A 22,465-nucleotide genomic window follows, 5' to 3' on the forward strand; every position below is an offset into this window, starting at 1 on the left:
ATATATATATATATATATATATATATATATATATATATATAAACATATATATACACCTTAGCATAAAAAATCTTCAACTTTATAATTGTAATTCCGTTACGGAAAGAGCACGAACGTTCAACGGCGTTACAGATTTAACTATTTCAATATATTTTACTTGTGAATATGATAAAAATATGTAAGCGGTTTTTTTATGACGATATTTGAGGGATATTTTTGGAAAACTATCCGGTATAAATGAACAAGAAAATTTGTAAAGAGAGGTTTCTTTTGGAGAGATAGCTATTGTCATTTTATCGATATGTTTGTTGCAAGAAAGCTAAAATGCCCTTATTATAATCTGTTTTTATATGCCCTTATTATATTTAGTGTCCCTCCTTAGTTTTTAAATAATAAAAACATTTATACATAAAACCTAAAAAAAAACTACTTATAAATTTGCTTTTCAAATAATCTCTTGTTCCGAAATGGGTGTCTCCTAGGGTAATTGCGTCTTTTCCTTACTACTATGTTTAAGGTATTTTTAAATTGGTTTAAGAAAGAAAACCGAAAACCCCACCCAAATATCTCCCTGAAAAAAAATTCCCCTGGAAAAAATTCCCCCCCCCCTCCCAAAAAATAAAAACAAAAAAAACTTTAGTTTAAATTACAAGACTGCCTCCCAACGTCCTAACCGTAAGTTGTTGTGTGTACTATTTCGTGCATGTTCTCCCTAACAGCCAGTCTATATATGTACACTCCGCCGCACTAATTCTAAAAAAATCAGTCGTTAAAACAAAAATAAAAAAACAACAAATAAATTTAAAAATTCACACATTAAAAATGGTATCAGTTACAATGATATCTATCTAACAATATAAAAAAAACTACTTAGGCATTTTTCCTGGGAGGTTTTTTTCAGGAGGATATTTTTCTTGATACTGTCTGAATTCCATACGTTCCGTCATTGAAATTTTCCAAAAAGATACCTGTTCCAGCATAAGACTAGTAAAATATTTCCATTTTTAGCCAGGAATTTAACTTTTTTTTTTAACCAGTGTCTAATAATAGTTTCAAAGCAAATGCGAAATTCTTCCGGAGCAAGGAATGAATTGCCAATATAATCATGGATCGGAGTCGATTATTGATACTTTAAGGGTGGACAGGAAAAAAATATCTAAATCCGTTCAGACCAGTTGTTGCCCCAAATTAAATTAACTATGCTTTACTGCAAGTTTTGTTTTACTGCATTTCACTCTCTTATACAATATCCTTTCAAAGAAAATCTAGACCAAAAGTAAATTTATTTACTTTTTAAGTAAAGATTACTTTTAATTTTAACTAAAAGTTATTTAAAATGTAAACTTAAGTAATCAAAAGTAATTTTATATAATTTACTTTTAATAGCCATTTCATTTTAGTTATAAAATAACACCTGTCTACTTAGGAAAACTAATTATCTAAGTAAATTTTATTTATATTTAATTGCATGTAACTTTTTTATAATGTATCTTAAAATGCTTTTTTTTTTTACAATTACGGTAATATAATTTTTTTAAAAACAAATTCTTTTTAAATGTGAAAGTAAGTTACATTTTGAGTTAAAATTATACAATGTAATGCAATTTTAAAAAAATAATTAACATTTAAATGTAAAAGTAAATTACTTTTTTATATAATCTACTTTTATATAACTTACATTTGAAAGTAAATTCACCTTTCTTTACAAAATAAAATTTGTTTTATAAAAGTAAATTTAAATTTTTTTTGAATGTTTACAATTATATACGCAATTTACTTTTTCATAAAGGCTGACTTACTTGAGTAAGTAAAAAAAAAGTAAGGAAAAGTGCCATCCCTAATGTATAATAATCTCTTTTTCTTTTAATTTCAGCGTCCTTAGAGACAACCGAGAAGAGGTTAAGAAGTTTCCTAAAGAATTAAAAGATTAACATTTTTTTAGTTTAAAACCTTCAAGATTGCTCTTATGAATTCAAATTTCATCATTTTCTAGCGTATAAAAATTATCCAATTTTCAAGGTGAAGTATTTGAAATATTTGAAAATTGGTAAAATAACAAGTAAGTACTTTTACCCATTAAAGTCACAATCGATACCACGTTTAAAAATCATTAAAAAAAAAAATTAATTAAAAAAATAGTCATTAAAAAAAAATAAGATAACAATATCAAAAAATTGTCTTCATTACTGTCACGTGATTCATTCTCACAAGAAGGGAGTAATTCACTTTTTCGAGAAGGAATCACGTGACCGTAATGAAGAGAAATAATTACAAAACGTGTAATTTCTTTACCACCTGTTTTTAGTTGAGCTTGTTTTAATGTTTTTAAGAAATACATTTAAATTTATAAAATGCATATGCAAAGAGCAAGATATAAAATTGGAATTATATGTATTACAATATGTATAAAAAAGTTGAATAACAAAGTTGGGTAGCTTTTTAATTTTTACATGTTAAAAAAACTTTAATAATGCAGGAAAACAATTTTAACTTTAAGGTGGCCAACGCCTATTCAAAATATTTCTTTAATAAGGCGTTTATATTGTTAAAATTAATCTATTCAAGTCGTAACTGATTTAAAATAAACACTTATGAAACAAAACTTGTCTTAAATATTCAACATTTGAATTGCTTTAGGGGTTTATTGTAGGAGAATTTTTCTACGTAAACAACATTTTTTTTCTTTGCTTCTCTTGTGCGTTTCAGAAAATGATATACCCCTGCAGATTGTTTTGTTAGGGTACTTAAACTGAATTGTTTTTTTTAAATGTTGTAAATATTGAAATAAATTTTATTTTTAATGGGAAGGTTTCGCTAAGTAGCGGTGCAAAATATCACTTGATTAAAAAATGAATTATTCTGCAATCTGATCTCTTCCATTTTTAAAGAAACTGAGAAGCAAAAAAATAAACCAAAACATAGATTTTTTCTTGTTTAATTTTGTTCAAATTTGCTAAAAATATATTACGGAGATAATCGGAATACAAAAATAAAATGTAATTTAAAAGCCAGATGTATAAAAAGAGCCAGCTTCTTCCGCCTATGTTTTTTGTAAGTTAACAAGTCGGATTATTTAGAAAGTTATCACATTTGAAACTTATTTACAGAGTTGTTACGGCATAATATGTCTGGCAGATCTGTCGACATATTTTTAGACATATTTTACATAGACATAAAATATGTCAGAATTATTTTTCTGTCCTCTTACTTTGACATAACTTTATGTCTGAAACATTTTCTGCCGACATAAAATATGTCATGATTATTTTTCTGTCCTCTTACTTTGACATAACTTTATGTCTGAAACATTTTCTGCCGACATAAAATATGTCCAAAATATTTTTCTGCCTACCAACTATGACATAATTTTATGTCTAAAACATTTTCTGCCGACATAAAATATTTCCGAAATATTTTTCTGCGAACTTACTTTGACATAATTTTATGTCTGAGACATTTTCTGTCGACATAAATTATGTCAGAAACATTTTTCTGTCCACATATTCTGACATAATTTTATGTCTGAGACATTTTCTGTCGAGATAAATTATGTCAGAAACATTTTTCTGTCCACATATTTTGACATAACTTTATATCTGAGACATTTTCTGTCGACATAAATTATGTCAGAAACATTTTTCTGTCCACATATTTTGACATAACTTTATATCTGAGACATTTTCTGTCGACATAAATTATGTCAGAAACATTTTTCTGTCCACATATTTTGACATAACTTGATATCTGAGACATTTTCTGCCGACATAAATTATGTCAGAAACATTTTTCTGTCCACATATTTTGACATAACTTTATATCTGAGACATTTTCTGCCGACATAAATTATGTCAGAAATATTTTCTATCCACATATTTTGACATAATTTCATGTCTGAGACATTTGCTGTTTCTTATTTTAGAAGAAAAAATCGTACAACTTTATTGCTCATTTTAGATTAATTTGACGAGTAAAACAAAAGTTTCGATTTCCCCTTGTTAGAATGTAAAAACTTAGTCTCAAACTTAGTTTTTATTATTGAATGTGGTTTTTATTATATGGCGTCCTGTGCCGCACTAGAAATTATGTTAAGTAGAAAGGAAAGTAGAACTTTTAAAGGGTCGAACCATTTACAGCATAAATTCTACGATCTAATCGTCTGCAACATAATAAAAATAGAAAATAATTCTTTGTCAGAATATTTATATCAGTTCCATGATAGGTCGAATAATTTATGGTCGAAGCAAACCTTATTAAAAATATAGTTTTTCACCAGCGCGGCGTTTCAGGTTAAAATAGATTAACCACAGGACGAACGACAATTTAAAGCAGCGGTTAGAATACAATTTTAGCCGTAAGAAAATATCTGGCCAACGTTTATCTTTTAATTTAATCGAACCGTCAGAATCGTTTTTTGAAGAGTTGTGATCTTAACCGAAAATTTACTTCAAATAAAACAAACATCAATGATAATGTTTGGTTGTTAAAATTTTTTTTTTTCTCTTACACTTTTTCTAAAGAGAAAACATCCCTTTTCAGATTGTAAATGATTGTAAAAGCCATTAAAATGGCAATTAAATGCCTTAGAATTCAGATTGTAAAAGCCATTAAAGACGTTGTAAAAGCCATTAACATTCAGATTGTAAAAGCCATTAAAATGGCAATTAAATGCCTTAGAATCAAATATTTGTCTGCTCTCCTCAACAATCCACATGGCATTACAGGTTGCTAATATTTGGAAAACTGGCTTTTTTTTTTTATCCAGTTGTATTTTGTGGCCTTTTATCTTTATTTTGGCATTTTGACACAGAAAAATTTAAGTTCTTGAAAAAGTATTTATTTTGGAAAAAAAGATGAAATCAATTTTTGCTCCTCAAGAATTTTTAAGGATAATAAAAAACAACTTTTGACTTCCGATCCAAAGATTAACTAGTTGATTTCATTGATGAAATTTGTTCAAAATAAAGTGACAGAATCGCAGAATCGTTTTGAAACAGCCGCGATATGAAAAAGGGCATTATTATGGCATTTTACATTCACGATTTTGGAATTTCACATGTAAAAAATGTTGGCAACACTGAATTTAATTGTCAATTAAAACGACTAAAATATGACGACTTGGAATGCTCGCTTCCACGTTTGAGACATTAAAACGAATTTCCTAGCCGCATTAAAAAAACTCTTGATGCTGGAGTCTTTTGACCCAAATGCAATTCAGTTGTAGATTTTTATATCACGGCCGTTTAATCTATTCTCAAAATTAACTTTGACTTTTTGTGCTAGAATTTTGTCAAGTACTTTGCTAACACAAAATCTAAAAGAACTTTATTACGTTATAAAAAAATTTTTTGTTTCGACTCTAAAAAGGTTTTCAGAACTCGATTCTTGCACTGGGGCGCCATAAAAAATTGACTAATAGAAAATGTGAAACGTTTAGTTTTTTAAACAAATTTTATTTTATCAATCAAATCTAGATTATTTTTTACCACCATGATGGAGTCTAAGAAATCATTTGAAATGCGAGTACGTAGATGGCTATAAACCAAAGCGAATCCAGAGAAATCACGTTCAACTTTTACGCTGGAGAACGCTGCACCGTAAACTACTTGCGAGATTTCATAAAGCCGATTCCATTTTGTTTTCTGGTTTTTCTTCCAGTACGCAAGAATGTTGAATTCAACGTCTAATGACACTCGCGGTTCATTAAGAGTCCATTTTAAAATTAATTGACGAATATCTTGATCTGACTCTAAAGCTGCATTAGCAACATCTTGTCTGGTTCCTCCTCCAGTATATTCAATGAAACGGCGTACTTTTTCAGCATAAATTTCTTCTGAGTTCATAGGAATCATCTCTTCAGAAGTATTTGAGGAATATGACGCATTTAATTGTATGGATTCTTCTGTTGATGAAAAACTTGATTGTTCTCGTTGAGTACAAAGTTTTTGATGAATTTTGATTAGCTGTATAATTCCTCTATTCAACATTTCTGTATTAAACAGTTGATGACCCGATGTAAAGCAAAATCTAGGATCCAGAACTAAAGCAGCAATAAATGCTTCACATTTAAAAAAAACTTGTTCTCGTGTATTGATTGCGTTGGTCAGTAGCATTTTTAATCCCAAATCACCTGCTGGAACGTCCTCAATTCCTATTTTCATTTGAATCCATCGAACGTAGAATTCACTAATTGATAATTTTGCGGATTGAAAATCCATCATAGCCGAATGTATTGGTAAAAATGCATCGAAATATTCATCTATTAAACTCCATGAAGCATCATTTAATTTTAATTGGTCGTGTCTTAGCCTTTGATATGCTTCTGCGTTGGTATGGAAATCTTCTATCATCAAAAACGTGGAATCCCAGCGTGGTTCAATGTCTACACGAGGTTTTTTTAGATTTTTAAATGTTTGAATATATGCTACTTTCTTGGATTCGATAGCAACTTTTCTGATGTTATTTAATGCGTCTTCAAACATTGATGTTACGTCCTTAGCAGCTAGCTGACACACATGTGCGCCACAAAACATGGCTGAACAGAACGATCCAACTGATTTTTCAACACAAACAGTTTGGGCTTCACTATAATTCCCTTCTTCATTCTCTAAAGCGCCAATATCAATTTCCTCGTCTTCGAAATCTATAAATTCGTCACCATAAATTTCAAGGATCACTTTCATTTGAACTTGTGCATTTTGAAGAATTTTTGAAGCCTTCGTCATGTTCTTTCCTTGATCTGTGCAAGTTGCGTAGATATCATTAGCACATTTTCCAATTTTTCCAATTACATTTTCTAACTGAGCAGCTAAAATTTCGCCAAACTGTCGACTTTCTTGAGTAAGTATGCCTAAGGTTCTGTCAGCTATTTGCCCGTCCTTCACATATCTACAGCTAACTCCAAACACGTTTCTTCCATATCGCGACGCACTATCAAACATCAACGAGACAAGAACATTTTCAGTTTCTTCTCTTATGAGCGAAAAAATATTTTCACACGCAAGTTGAATGTAGCGTTTCATGCTGTGACGATTTATAACAATTTTGAATTCTTTAAGTGCATTTTTCACTAAAGACAATTGTCCGATTTCATCAGCTGACGCGAAAGACAAGTTACGGTTCATCATTAACTTAATCATTTCTCTAATTAATTGATTTACATCAACATCCAGCTTGATTCGTTTAATTAATTGAATCTCATCGTTATTTCGATTCCTTGTAGCCGAAGTAGTTTCAACTAAGTCAATTTCGCCAGCTTTTTCTTTGTGTTTTCGAAGAAGGTGATCTTTGAGGTTACTTAACTTGCCTTTGTAAAATTTTTTGCACATTTTACACTTTCCTCCTTCTTTACTAATTTCAAATTGACTTTTCACTTGTTTGTGCAATAAATTATTCTCCATATTTGTCTTTAAATCTTAAGGAAAACAAAAACAGTGACAAGAAAATAGTTATTCCAAGATCTATTTATACCACAGGACAATCGTTTAAACCGCGAAAAATGAATAATTAGATTAATAATCGTTTTTTAATGCGGCTAGGAAAATCGTTTTAATGTCTCAAACGTAGAAGCGAGCATTCCAAGTCGTCATATTTTAGTAGTTTTAATGGACAATTAAATTCAGTGTTGCCAACATTTTTTACATGTGAAATGCCAGAAGCGTGAATGTAAAATGCCATAATAATGCCCTTTTTCATATCGCGGCTGTTTCAAAATGATTCTGTCACTTTATTTTGAACAAATTTCATCAATGAAATCAACTAGTTAATCTTCGGATCGGAAGTCAAAAGTTGTTTTTTATTATCCTTAAAAATTCTTGAGGGGCAAAAATTAATTGCAACTTTTTTTCCAAAATAAATACTTTTTCGAGAACTTAAATTTTTCTGTGTCAAAATGCCAAAATAAAGGTAAATGGCCATAAAGTACCATTGGATAAAAAAAAAAATGCCAATTTTCCAAATATTAGCAACCTATAATGCCATGTGGTCTGATTGAGGAGAGCAGACACATAAATATTTGATTCTAAGGCATTTAATTGCCAGTTAATTTGTTTGAGTTGTATCATTTGCAATCTGAAAAGGGATATTTTCTCTTTAAAAAACGTGTAAGAGAAAAAAAATTTTAACAACCAAACATTATCATTGATATTTGTTTTATTTGGAATAAATTTTCGGTTAAGATCACTACTCTTTAAAAAACGATTCTGACGGTTCGGTTAAATTAAAAGATAAATTTTGGCCAGAATTTATGCTGTAAATGGTTCGATCCTTTACAAGTTCTACTTTTCTTTCTACTTAACATAATTTCTAATGTGGCACAGGACGCCATATAATAAAAACCACATTCAGTAATAAAAACTAAGTTTGAGACTAAGTTTTTACATTCTAATAAGGGGAAATCGAGACTTTTGTTTTACTCGTTAAATTAATCTGAAATGAGCAATAAAGTTGTACGATTTTTTCTTCTAAAATAAGAAACAGCAAATGTCTCAGACATGAAATTATGTCAAAATATGTGGATAGAAAATATTTCTGACATAATTTATGTCGGCAGAAAATGTCTCAGATAAAAAGTTATGTCAAAATATGTGGACAGAAAAATGTTTCTGACATAATTTATGTCGACAGAAAATGTCTCAGACATAAAATTATGTCAAAGTAAGTTCGCAGAAAAATATTTCGGAAATATTTTATGTCGGCAGAAAATGTTTTAGACATAAAATTATGTCATAGTTGGTAGGCAGAAAAATATTTTGGACATATTTTATGTCGGCAGAAAATGTTTTAGACATAAAATTATGTCATAGTTGGTAGGCAGAAAAATATTTTGGACATATTTTATGTCGGCAGAAAATGTTTTAGACATAAAATTATGTCAAAGTAAGTGGACAGAAAAATATTTTGGACATATTTTATGTCGGCAGAAAATGTCTCAGACATAAAATTATGTCAAAGTAAGTTCGCAGAAAAATATTTCGGACATATTTTATGTCGGCAGAAAATGTTTTAGACATAAAATTATGTCATAGTTGGTAGGCAGAAAAATATTTCGGATATATTTTATGTCGGCAGAAAATGTTTTAGACATAAAATTATGTCATAGTTGGTAGGCAGAAAAATATTTTGGACATATTTTATGTCGGCAGAAAATGTTTTAGACATAAAATTATGTCATAGTTGGTAGGCAGAAAAATATTTTGGACATATTTTATGTCGGCAGAAAATGTTTTAGACATAAAATTATGTCAAAGTAAGTGGACAGAAAAATATTTTGGACATATTTTATGTCGGCAGAAAATGTCTCAGACATAAAATTATGTCAAAGTAAGTTCGCAGAAAAATATTTCGGACATATTTTATGTCGGCAGAAAATGTTTTAGACATAAAATTATGTCATAGTTGGTAGGCAGAAAAATATTTCGGATATATTTTATGTCGGCAGAAAATGTTTTAGACATAAAATTATGTCAAAGTTGGTAGGCAGAAAAATATTTCGGACATATTTTATGTCGGCAGAAAATTTGTCTTGGACATATTGGACAGATAACAACTCTGCTTATTTATAAATGTGTAAAATGAATGAAAAAGTCTTTACAAAAAAATGTTTAAAAAATCAATTTTTAACGTTTAAAACTAATCTTTTTGACTTCCTTTTCAAAAAACACCATTCAAACTTCATCATTGTTTTGTGTTTGGCCGTAAAGATACTTTTTAAATAATTGTTGATGAGATAAATGTTGGTGAGATCTCAGAATGCTTTATGAGAATATTGTGAATTTCTAATGGGAAGCTGTTTTTTTCTTTTTTAAATCTATATAATGAGTTCATATGCATTGACTCAAGAAAGCGCTTGCTTTTGTAATATTCTTAAATAAACGGTTGCTATGGGCGTTGCTAGATAAATAAACTCAACCCTTTCTACTTATGAGCTTAAATTGATCGTTTTATACCCCATTTCGACCAATGAAATTACTCCCATCATATTCTACAATGTTAGAAATTAAAGAAATTCCCATTTTCAAAAATTGCGTTTATAATTGTGGTTTACCATTATAATACAAAACCACTTTTTACATGGAACAAGGTTTTGAATTATAAACTGGTTGCATTAAAAAAATGTCAAATTTTAGCGTTTTTGTGGGTTTTTTTTTTCAAGTTAAAGTACTTTGCATTGATGAGAAATAAAATAGATGCAGACTTCTTTCGTTTCTTTTTTACAAACCTTTTATAATCTGCAATTTAAAAAGGGGGAGATGGGAATGCTGTGCTGTGTAATTTGTCTCAGAAACTTAGTTGCAAAAGTTAACTTAAGGTTTATAAATTGTTAATAATGAAAAAAAAAAAAAAAAAAAAAAAGCTGCTTTTACAGCTTTGTTAATACTGATTAAAAAAATCTCCTAAATATAATAGCAACATCAGAAATCCATTATTTTGTAAATAAAGTATACACTTGTATAAATATATATATGCAAGATATTGGTACAATCCGTTTTACTTTTCTTAATCTCATAAAGACGTTTCTTAATTTCATAGAGTGCAATTAAAGGTTTTCACTTTGTAGTGTTTTACTATTCACTTGACATGGTCAACTTATCAAACTGATAAAGGCCAAGATCATCACCGCATCTCTTTGCATTAGTAATCAACTTTGATATCTGATTGATTGATTTAACTTGTTCTCTCAAAAACTTAGTTTCTAAGAAGTCATACAAATGGGGATCTTTGCGATTACAAACTGTTTCGCGAAGAGTTAATAATGATTCGTTTACTTTCTTTTTCCAAATTAAGTGCATCTTCTAAAGCTGGAAAGGTAGTGCTCCATTCTGTGGAAGGGGATTTTATGTCATGTAGAACAATAGTTCCACCACGCTTGTTTTGATACTTCATAAGCTGGAAAATGTGCGAAGTGAATATTTTGCAGTTAAAACAAGAAAATTAACTTTCTGGTTTTTTTTTTCTTTTTACAGTGTGAAAAGATAATCATGTCACTGAAGTTTAAAGATTGAAAAGCAAAACCTTTTAGCAATTTTTTCATTATTCTTACCTCTTCTGCATGTTCACGTTCCTCATCAGATTGATGCTTAAAAAACTCAAAGAAACCATATAGTGCAACATCATCACGATCAAAATGATAGGCCTAAATGTAATATTGTGCAGGGTAATGTATTAAGTAATGAGAATAGAATGTCCGTGGGCCATACAAAAATTGAGGAACAAGATACCACAGATAAATAAACGTAGCTTGCATACAGCTCCATGTTGATTTGTTTATTAATGGCTGCTTCGCTGTCTTCGTGAAAGTTTTGTTGAACAGCAGACATCTTTTTTTTTTCTTTCTTTCAGTAAATAGTTAAGCGATGACTCTTCAAGTCATTGATACTCAAGACTTTGTCTGTCCTATCAATGTAGAAGCACCACAAAGTTACTTGCTATATTTAACAAAAGTATTGCGCTTGATTTTATATCAATTATCAAGTGTTAATAAATAATCTGATTGGTAATTATTTTAATCTTTTTACATTGATAAATTACTATAATTCTGCCTATAAGTGTAATTACTTGTAAAATAAAAGCCCACAGTGGGTTCAAAGACGTCATTTGCATACCCAAATGCGTCAAGATTCAGCCAGCGCTTTAAAAAATAAATATTAAAACAAAATAAACATTGACTTAATTCCAAATTCTAGTTCCTTAGAAAACATAAGATGTTTTATGCGGAATCCCTTAATTAACGTTCGTTATTCGGGCTGAAAAAGAATATTTGTAGGCCATATAGGAGGTTGGTTTCCTTTTCATAATTTGAAAAGCATTAGTTTTTAAACTTATTTTAGAGTGAGATTCCCCCGTTTTTTTAACCGATATCAAGTGGTGGAGGAGATATTCCCAAACAGACTCAGTTCAAATTAATTACGTTTTTCCAAACAATCATAAAAATAGTGTATACATTTTCAAAGGCTTCTAAAAAAATATCCAAATTATAATCAAAATGTAAAATAAAGGGCTTTCTCCAGCTCAATATGAAGTACTGAGCTTAAAAAATTGTTATTCTTAATTAAATTGGTGATTTTGATTGGAAAAACTCGTCTTTTTTGATATGCATGTATTTTTGACACTTACATGCAATTTTGACATTTACATGTAACTTACATGCTATAGATTTGTGGTGAATTTCCTGCGTTGGAGAAGTTTTTAATTATGGTAAACACGTGAGTATAATGGTAATAAGAATAAACTGTACGAGTAAAAATAAGCTAAAAAATGGTTCCCAGGTTTCCCTTTCACGAATTGTGTGTGTGTGGTTATGATTTAGCCACTTTCTTTGCAATATATCTTTTATATTATAAACTGAATTCTTTCTTTGAAATATATCTTTTATAAACTAAAAAAAAATCTTTTATATTATAAACTAAAGAAAGTTTTTGGCAATATTTTTTTCTTAAAGTTGTAATCCTTATTCTAAAGTATTTAAAAAACTGTAATGAGGATTTAACGATAGACCCTTTCCCCTTCCTGTTTTTCTCCATTTCTTACGAGTTTTCTAACAAATAAGGTTTTTAAAACAAATGTATTAAATTAAGTTTACAAGTTATTTGAATTAAACGTGCAAAATTTGTAATTTAAAGACAACAAGCATATGATGTTGTTAATTGATCTTTGGAGAAGTAACCGATAGACACTTTCTATCCATATTCTTATGGGTTATTGTTGGATCTTGGAACTTTGCAAACTTGACCAAATCAGCTTTCAAACAACGTTACATAGGCTGTATTAGATAAACAATTTTTAAGTGTCTCAAAAAAAAAATGGCGTTCAATAAAATAGTTCACGCAAGCGTGTTAGAAAATGTCCAAAAAATTTTATTATGACGTCAATAAACGACCGAATTAGAAATCAAAAAAAAATTCGACTAATTTGGACCTACGTGGTTATCTAATTAGGTCGCGGAAGCGCGGACTAAATTTTTTCGTCTTTGGATGTCCTAGGACGTCAAATGCTTATTGGAGTAGGATGAATAAAAAGTTCTAAAAATTTAGTGAAGTATGATTGATCTGTAATACTTCTGCGTAAGAAGTATTTGACATAAAATTCAAAGGTTAAATGTTACATTAAATCATTCATGAAGTTCATTTCGTTACTTATGTTGTTGTTAAAGCAAATGGAAATTAAATGATACTGGTCAATTAGTATTTGATCAAAAGCCTAAAAATCCTATTTTTACAATATGCACCATAAACAAGTGTTGCGACAATCTTTTATAAAAAGGGAAGTTAAAAAAGTCTTTGACAATTTTAGAAAACACATTAAGAACCAAAAAATTCAATAAAGATTGGTGATATTTTTATAATACTTTTATGATACTTTTACTAAAAATTAACAAAAGACTTATCTAAGATATCAGGGAATAAAACTTCTGGAACACAAGCGAACCTGATTGGGAAGATCTAAGTGAGAGAAGCAAAAGATTTAAGGTAATAATAAATCTATTGAATTCAAACTAGTTCAAAAATTAGTTTACTCACTTAAATATTTTCTTGTTTAAGGTTGCCAAGCTGGCTGAACACTCTGCTGATGCATTGACATTAGCTTCAATAAAAAAAGGCCTCTGGAGATCCTACCAAGAAAGATTTTGTTATTATCATGAAAAATGCTACGAATCCTGGCAAAGTTAAAAGCAAGGTGGTTGGGTCAGTCTGATCTTTCCGATGAACAATATCAAATTGTCATAAATTCATCCACAATACAGAGTGCAGATATGTATCCTTCACTTCGAGAAATGAAGAACGAAAGACAGAAATGTTATCCTGAGCGTGTAGTTCTGAAAGGAATATTTGCTTAAACTCCTCTGCAGAGAATGTTTAATCATACTCTGACAAGGATACTAATTTATACTGAATGCCAAGATTATTTGCGGAGAGTGAGGGAAAGTTTGAAGGTGTACTTCACTTTAAAGAGGGTTTTAATGGTGCCTTCAATGAAAATGTGTATAAGCAAAAATACAAATATTGGCGAGGCCCAAGTCAATGAGCAAAGTCTTTTCCCGACGGCTATTGTTCTACTTAAATTAACCGTTATGAAGGAAACAGCATGGTTAAATAAAAAGCCCTCTTATTCACATTATTGTAGACTACTACATCTCCAATATCAAAAATGCGTTTTGGTTTGAGGAACCCAAATATTTTTATTTAAATTAATCATTGTGCGCGTGAAAGACTCTAAGAAACATACGCGTCTGTAGTACGCGCCTTAGTTACACGTAAAGTTTATTTAAAAAATACGTGGCATAAATTGTACATGTGATATTATATGGTATTTGGGATCGAGGAATCCAAATTTTTTATTTGCACGCGTAAATGACACTAAGATGCGTACGCGTGTAAAACGCGTCTTAGGTACGCATAAAAATTACTTCTAATAACAAGTTTAAATTTCTGACCCAAAAATACTAGTATTGATTTATCACAAGTTTATACTTGATGGTTATATAGTTTTTACCATTTTTTCACCAATCTGATTCACTGTTCGATGCACAATGATCAACTTTAAACTTTAGGACTCTTAAATTTGTTTCAATTGTTATTCAGAATCGATATTGGTGTAAAGATTTTATATTAAAAAAAAATGATGCTTATTAAAGAAACTATTTACTTTATGTTCCTTTAAAAAAAGAAAATTGATTTTAACGGTATTCCTGATACAGAAAGTAAATGTAATGATGAATTGATTTTTAGTCTCTTTTGAGCTATCATACGTTTTACAGGTTCAAAAAGATAAATTATGAATTTGATATCACTGACTAGCATTGATTGTAAGCTATCCAAAACAATAAAGTTTTCTGGCGGAAATTGTGTTTTACAAAAAAAAGCGCTTGTTTTAGGTAATTGTGCTTCGATCCAGAATACTGATTTTTTTAACAATTTTATTGAATAATTTGCCTATGAAACTGTAAAGCAAGAATAGAAAAAGCGACACATAATCGTAACAAATTTACAATGCGATTTGTTAAAGAAACTGATGTGATAATTAAAAATGAGTTTGCTTTCAACGATAGACATGTGGAATGTTTATTGTCATCAAGTGCAAAAATCAATGTTTAAATATTTACATTTCAGCATTTTCTCGAAAGAACTACGGTAATCGAAAAAGGGTTCTCTCTATCCAAACAAAGCTACTCAAAATTGTTATCGATGTTAAACCTCTTCTTCTCAGTTCGATGACATTGAAGAGTTACAATCAAGGTCTTACAATCAATAGAGTTTAAACCTTGGGTTGTTGTCATTGCATGCCTGTATATACACTTTTACAAGTGCCATTTACACGCGTCATGTAAATTAGCATTACAAGATTTTAAGGACAGAAAACTGCGCATATTGACTTAATTTAGAGACCAACTTGCCTTATTCATTGATATTTCAAAACCTAGTTTTAGTTATACAAATTATTGAAACACGGCCAAGTTTCTTTGCAAACGCTAGTATAAGGTAATATCACATGGATAAAACCATAATAGAGAGGTTCTGCATCATTTTAAAAAGGATTAAATTCCCCTAACTAAACTAATACAATCAAGTTAGGCGATTAAGACAAAGAAACTACTACTCATTATATTGAGTTATCAGGTGGTATCCTATGACACTAAAAGCCCATGAAGTTCTTATACACCCTAGTAAACACGGTAATGTTCAGAAAACGTTTTTTAGACGTGTATTGGAAACGTTTATTCTCAGAGCTTTTTCCGTCCAAAGGAAACGGTGAAAAAAAGGTTTTTAATAAATAATAAAAAACGGTTTTCGGACGTTTATTGGAAACGTTTATTTTAGGAGCTTATTCCGTCCAAATGGTTTAAGACAAATTTCAAACGTAACCTAATTAACTTCAATATGTAAAAGCATTAATTTCAAACTTAACATTTATTTCAAACGTAACACAAATAAGCTATTTATAAATAAGCTATTCTTTACCGATTCCGGTTCCTTTGTAATTTTTATTATTTAAATTTAACTGATAGTGCTTATATTTCATTTCGTACTTACACGGATTTTAAAAATAAAAACTATGAAGTCAGTTATATGTATAGGTGAAACAGGGCTAATATCACCGAGACTCTATGGAGTACGCCCTCCCCACTCCTTTTTTTTTCAAAACTTTTTTTTTTTAAGTTGACCTCGAAAATGAGGGGTTTTTTTTACAAAAAAAGGGAGTGTGCCCTTCCCCCCTCCCCTACTTTAAAAACCTTGTTGGCCTTGTGAAATAATATCAACTTAACTAATATCATGTTAATAAATAGCAAATAATATAGTGAATGTTGCTATTAGCCTTATTATTAATAATACACAGTTGATATTTTTGGGGATATTGCCCTTCTAGCTAACCCGAAAGAGCCATCTATATGGGCTGATAGTGGACACATGTAGGTGTCTAGAAATGGGAGTTTTGAAATCCATCTATTACGTCCGAGAAAAAAAAATCAATTTTAAGTTGAAAATTTCCCAATTTTTTTACTGTTTCGATTATTTACTAAACAAGCCATAAAATTGAAATGGGTCTTTGGAACTTTATGAAATTTTATGGTGTTGTACCTATATAGTATGGCTATCAATGTATAAAATTTCATGCAGATATCTTGCTTGGTTATAAAGTTATAGGCCAAAACGTTTTGCAAAATCATACATTTTGCCAGTGTTGGTACCAAAAGTTTTTAGTTTTGGTAAAAAAAATTTGTCTGATTGCCCTGAATTTTTGTATGTATACTCTATAGACAATAAATAACAACTTTTGTTATTATAGTTTTGGAATTAAACCATTTGCTAAAAAACTGTGGCCACGAAAACATTTCGAGCCCAAAAATTTCCTTAAAAAATTAGCAAATCAATTTTCAATGAAAATGACCAACTGAGAGGTCCATTTCGTATTTTTTGCTACCCTGAGTACCAATCAATATAAAAAATTATAGAGTCTATTGAAAAATATCAAAAAATTGCATTTTTTAGGTCAGTTTTTAGATTTTCATAAAATAGACCTTTTTCGTGTACATTTTCTATGCATTAGTATTGGTTCAAAATGGAAAGGCAATAAGTAACCATGGCTTTTTTTGCATGAAAAACTAAAAAATAAAATTAGATTGAAAAATATAATGGAATGCATGTACACATAACACAAATTGGGGGGTTTTGTCCAATAAGTCAATTTTAAGGCTTCCTCTTCATGCACCTTGGGGCTTTAGTAAAGATTTAATGCTGAAAAAAACTCTTAGATGCAATAAAACTTGAATTTTAATCAGGTAAGTTACCTGAAATAGTTAAAATGAAGAGTTGAAGAAAACTCAAATATTAGAGGTGAAAGCTTTTAACTCAAAAATTTTATTTTCTTCTTAAATTGATAACTTAACAATTTACTCTCAATCACAACTTAGCTTTTTTTTCTTGATTCAAGAAACACCTACATTCTAATTTGATTTCACAGTTCTAAAATAAGATGCAAAATTTTAGAAATATAAAATGAGGCATTTTTGGCAGAGTAAGACTATTAAAGGTGCTTGCAGTTGTAGTCCACAAGGCAGTTTTTAAGTCTAAGAGCGTATTCTGGATGAGATGGAAGTTGTTTTTATCATTATCAATAATGAGAAAAGTCTTGATGAGCTGCTTCAACTACCTGTTCGCTGTAAATTCCACGTGGTGACATTTGGCGGTCTTTGATTTGGTGAAATACCATATCGATCTTGGGTGTAACACTAGCATTCGGGACGGCAAGGTATTAGTCTTGAAATTGTTGGATTTTGTCCGAAAAGTCATCCTCAAGGTCTGATCCAAAGCAGCTTTTCACTACAGCATCAAACTTCCTGAGCGCTTTAATAAATCCAAAAACTTGGAAAGCCGACTCAGCTTCTGCCAACTGTTGAAGCCTATCCACATTCCGAAGAAGTGTGCGACAATCGTTTCCTTCAAACATGCCTTCATGATTGGGGCTCAGTTTCATGTTAAGAGAAGTTGGCCATTTTTCGACATTTGGCCATACACTTTTCATCTTCTGAAAAATGTGGTTAACAACTCCAAGCAAATGATGCAATTCCGGTCGAGGTAAAGTGTCCAGAATGAGAGTATCATGGACTCCACTTAGGATAGGTGGATTTACAACATTGCCGGTGTGTTTTGTCTTAGCAACAATGCTTCCTGCGCTCAAGAAGCTTTTATAGCTCTCTCTGAGTGACCCAAGAGTTCTCAAGGCTCCAGCCTTCTCTAGATTTGTGAAATCAATGCTACACCAAGAGCAAGGGTGAGATCTTGAGTGAGCTTGAAGCCCACAGAGAGTGTTGGCCAGTTTTAAGTGACAAGCAACAATGGCCTTCACTCTATCGACTTGAATGAGCGACCTTCGATTCCGATTTTTATAATTCACTCAGTTGAAACTTTTCGAGATGAGCTGATTGTGCCGATAAGGTCAGTGGAATTTTTACAGTGGGCAACAGTGTGATCTGAACCAGTTTCACCTTTTGCATCAGAAGCCTTTATATTTGAGTGGGTAAAAAAATCGCTCAGTTTTCGACCAGCAGCAAGAAAATTTTTGTTGAAAAGTTTTGTTAAAAAGTTTTGTTGAAAAAATGTTTGTTGAAAAGACCAGCAGCCAGAAAATGTTTGTTGAAATTCGGCTCAACAAGCTTTTTGCCTGAAGTTTGGTTTACTACTCTTGCCTATTTCATCATTCCCACATTAGATGAGCCTGCGCTGAGCTGATCATTGACCATGTCTTGTGTCTTCAAAGCAGGAGAAATTTTTGGTATACCTCCACTTGCCCCTGTAATTACAAATTGGCTTATGAAACATTTTTCCAACTAATAAATTATTGAGGAGAAAAATGCTTCTTGAATAAAAATATTTCTCGTGTCAATGTAACATGACTTGAGGTATTCATTATTAAATGAAGCACCTGGAGTCACAGGAAGAGGTGGTCCTCCAGATGGTTTTGATAGCCTTACAGTGTCTTTTGGTGAAGCTGTTTTGCTTGCAATCACCTTTGCAGCAATCTGTTCTGCAACTTTTTCATCTTGAGCAGCTAGCCCTTTGAGGTTTTCACGAAATGTGGATTGGTTACAATTGTGTGGAAAGCCTTTCCCAATGGGACTCAGACAATCGTTGCAGCGCACAGTGGGCCCTTTCTCATCAGCTCGAGAAACATATAGGGGATGCTTCTCATTCAGCTTTAGACGCCCAATCCTGCAGATGAGACAGTCACAGTTTTCGCCACGAGTTTCCAATCTGACACGGAATAACTTAAAGTCATACAGTGATGGTAGAACAACTTCTTTGCCTTCATCTCGCTTCTTCATGATTGTCCGGCATGTATCACATATTCCTTGAGGCACTATTGCATCACCCAAGTCAAAGTTGATGCCATAGATTTTTGACAAACGCTTTACTTGGAATGAAGTTATTTGCCTGGTGCACTTTTTAAGGAAAGTTAAACAGACAATTTTTCTGTTCTCCTCGTGACCACTTGCATGATTTGGTATTATGAGAAATTGCTTAGTCTCCTGTAAATGCAACAGTATTCAAATAGTTTTATCAGTCTTGAAATTTTAACATTCTCTTAGTTGTGCAGATTGAAAGAATTAAAAAAAACAGGCAAAAGTTTGTAGACTTCTAGGCCAAAATATAACTGATGTTATAGACAATATATGCAATTGAAACGAATCGAAACTTTACCTGTATGCAGAAATACGGACGGTCACAAAAGTGAGGGTGAACCTTTTATTTGGAGATCGGTCTAAAATTTAAGCCATGCTTTGTCACAAAATTTAAAATAACTGAATTTAATTTCAGAGCTTTAAAATATATTTATTAGGATTAAAATAGTTTTGATATTAAAGCAAACTATTTTCATATCTACTTTCCCATTAGTTCATTTACCCACTTGTTATCTTACAGTATTTTATATAGTATAGTAGTGAACAGAAACTTTTGGCTTCGGCCGAAGCCGAAACCGAAATTTCTGCTTCAACAATTTTTTACTTTTCCTGTTTCGGCCGAAATTTCGGTTCAAGCCACTACCGAAATGAACCGTGACTTTTGTGAGGAGATTTTTTTTTAAGTTTAGATAACTTTTTTTAAATTTAGAGTGGGATCATAACGATTTCCTAATTTTAATCGTTTGTTAGTAAATCAATTTTTAATTATAACAATTGTAGAAATTTTAATTGAAGTCACGTTACATAATTGATTCAAGTCACTATTCTCAAATCATTCTTTAAATAAGTTAACATTTAAGTTAAGTAATCAAAATCAATAGTTTAATCAAAGTTTCTCAGTGCTAAATTTTACAATGGAAAATAATCGAAAGAAAAGCTATTTGTGGAATCATTTTACCGTAACAGCCAGTGATTCCAAATACGCAACTTGCAATATCTGCAATTTGAAAATATCTCGTGGATCCCACAATCCAAAACTTCAATCACTTAGCGGACTTTCATCACATTTAAGAAGTCGGCACCCACAGCTTACTCTAAAAAATCTCCTAACTGAAAAAGCAATACTCACAACTACCGACAATCCTGAAAATATACCAACTTCAGATCAGCTTGAGTCTCTTACAATTAAAAAAAGAACAATACCTTTATTTGACATCAGATCAAAACGCCAGAGGACTGAAATGTTGCAATTTACAATGCCATGCTGGGTTGACAATATCTCAAAAATTGATTCAAATTCCGAAGAAAGTCTTAAGTTTCATAGATCTATATTTGAAATGATTATCCTCGACTTACAGCCTTGGTCAATTGTGAATAATTCGGGATTTTTACGCCATCATGCAGTTTTTACACCACACTTTAACATTGGAAGTGAGAAATACTACCGAAGCATGCTCAATCCAGCCTATGAAAAGATTAAGCTTGCAACGAAAGTTATGCTTAACGAAAAAAATGCTGAAACTATCTCCATCTCTCTGGACGCTTGGTCATCCTTTCATCTTGAGTACTTGGGCATGATGGCACGCTTCATTTCAGACAAATGGGAACGGATCGAATTCTGCCTGTCATGTTCCAAGTTTGATGAAAAACATACTGCTTCAAACATTTTTCAAAGACTTGAGAATGTTGTGAAAGAGTGGGAGCTAAAGGACAAGATCACAGTCTGCTTAAGAGACAATGCTGCAAATATAAAAGCAGCTTTCAAAGAACTACAGTGTGTTTACAAGTCTGCTGGGTGTCTAAATCATTCACTTCAACTAGTGATTAAAAAAGAACTTTTTTCACTTCAGAGTGCTGTAAACTTAATAGAAAAATGTCAAAAGCTTTGCACTCATGCTTCTTTTTCAAATTCCTTCTTTGCTGAGCTTTACAAACAACAAAAGGTTCAAATGAACAATTTTGAAAGGCTTGGACTCAAAAATGATGTCCCAACACGCTGGAATTCAACATATTACATGCTTGAAAGAATTCTGTACTTGAAATCAGCAACTGCTACCACGCTGCTAATCCGTCCTTCCAGCGGCATTAAGTTTACTGTACAGGATTGGAACCTGTGTGAAACGCTGGTACACATCTTAGCGATTTTCGAACCAAATTGCTCTCTGGAAAGGATGCTTGCATCAGTGCATGTATTCCAATTGTGACAACTATCCTGAAGGCATTCGAAGTTCTCTCTGATGACGAAGAAGTGATTGGCATGAAAAAGGCTTTAAAGAAAGCAATGGAGGCACGTTTTTTTGACTTAGAAACCATTGATCATTTTGCAATAGCAACACTTCTTGATCCCAGATTCAAGAACCACTTCTTTAGATCCCAAGAAGCCTTTCAAGCTAGTTTTCATCACAGGAGTAGTTTCATTTTGAGCCAAAATGAAACTACTCCTATGATGAAAACTAAGTCTATTGAGAACAAAGGGTTTTCTTCAATTATGCAAAATATAATTGCACAGTCACAAAATACAAGGTCCAAAAATCCAACTTCCAAATTAGCAAAGGAAGTTTTAAACGAGTAGTTAGAAAGCCCAACATCTTCAGGCTGTTTAGAGTTTTGGAAAGAGTATGAAGAAAAAACAACATTAAAAGCAAAGTTTGGTTTGGCAAAAATGGCAAAGAGATTCCTTACACCTCCACCAACATCTACCGAAGTTGAAAGGTTGTTTTCAACTGCTGGAGACATTCTTTCAAATGAAAGAAACAGACTTTTGCCAGAAAACATGGAAAAAATTTTATTCTGTTGAGAAAATATTTCAATTGTTAACTTTAATTAATAAAATGTCTTGACATATTCTACTTTTTTTTTTGACATATTATAGTTTTTATCAAATTATGTTACAAGGTGATTGCTTAGATATACGTAAAATAGTTTTTTTTGCTTTAACTCGGTGATCATAAAAGGTTCAGAGATTTTTAACATTTTTTTTTCAAATTTCGGCTGTTTCGGTTTCGGCTACGGCTTTACTGAACCGAAATTTCGGTACTTTCGGTTTCGGCTCAAATTTCGATTTCGGTCGAT

At 31.2% G+C, this 22,465-nt stretch overlaps 3 protein-coding genes and 1 pseudogene across 3 annotated transcripts in view; 1 reads left to right on the forward strand and 3 right to left on the reverse strand.

Annotated features, from left to right (window-relative positions):
- LOC145191148 (UDP-glucose:glycoprotein glucosyltransferase 1-like) overlaps nucleotides 1-22,465 on the reverse strand; it is a 421,900-nt gene that overhangs the window by 251,283 nt on the left and 148,152 nt on the right. The gene's annotated exons all lie outside the window — the stretch shown is intronic.
- LOC149881728 (uncharacterized) lies at nucleotides 5,388-7,029 on the reverse strand. Its single transcript, XM_090067023.1, has one exon. It carries the CDS (start codon nucleotides 7,017-7,019, stop codon nucleotides 5,439-5,441), a length of 1,581 nt encoding a protein of 526 aa, XP_089923149.1. The 5' UTR covers nucleotides 7,020-7,029; the 3' UTR covers nucleotides 5,388-5,438.
- LOC145191648 (soma ferritin-like) lies at nucleotides 10,487-11,386 on the reverse strand (annotated as a pseudogene).
- On the forward strand, nucleotides 20,308-21,965 carry LOC149881729 (zinc finger BED domain-containing protein 4-like). Its single transcript, XM_090065844.1, has 2 exons — nucleotides 20,308-21,425; nucleotides 21,533-21,965. Exons 1-2 carry the CDS (start codon nucleotides 20,308-20,310, stop codon nucleotides 21,963-21,965), a joined length of 1,551 nt encoding a protein of 516 aa, XP_089921970.1.

Source organism: Hydra viridissima, unplaced genomic scaffold (genome assembly GCF_058129835.1).
Source record: "Hydra viridissima isolate aposymbiotic clone 2 unplaced genomic scaffold, HvirCarnegie_v1 scaffold_11, whole genome shotgun sequence".
NCBI lineage: Eukaryota > Metazoa > Cnidaria > Hydrozoa > Anthoathecata > Hydridae > Hydra > Hydra viridissima.

Excerpts from the sequence above, each read along its gene's own strand:
- LOC149881729 (XM_090065844.1), top strand. The coding sequence starts at position 20,308 with ATGGAAAATAATCGAAAGAAAAGCTATTTGTGGAATCATTTTACCGTA. Across the intron at positions 21,426-21,532 it reads TACATGCTTGAAAGAATTCT|CGATTTTCGAACCAAATTGC; the intron begins GTACTTGAAATC and ends TACACATCTTAG.
- LOC149881728 (XM_090067023.1), bottom strand. The coding sequence starts at position 7,019 with ATGAAACGCTACATTCAACTTGCGTGTGAAAATATTTTTTCGCTCATA.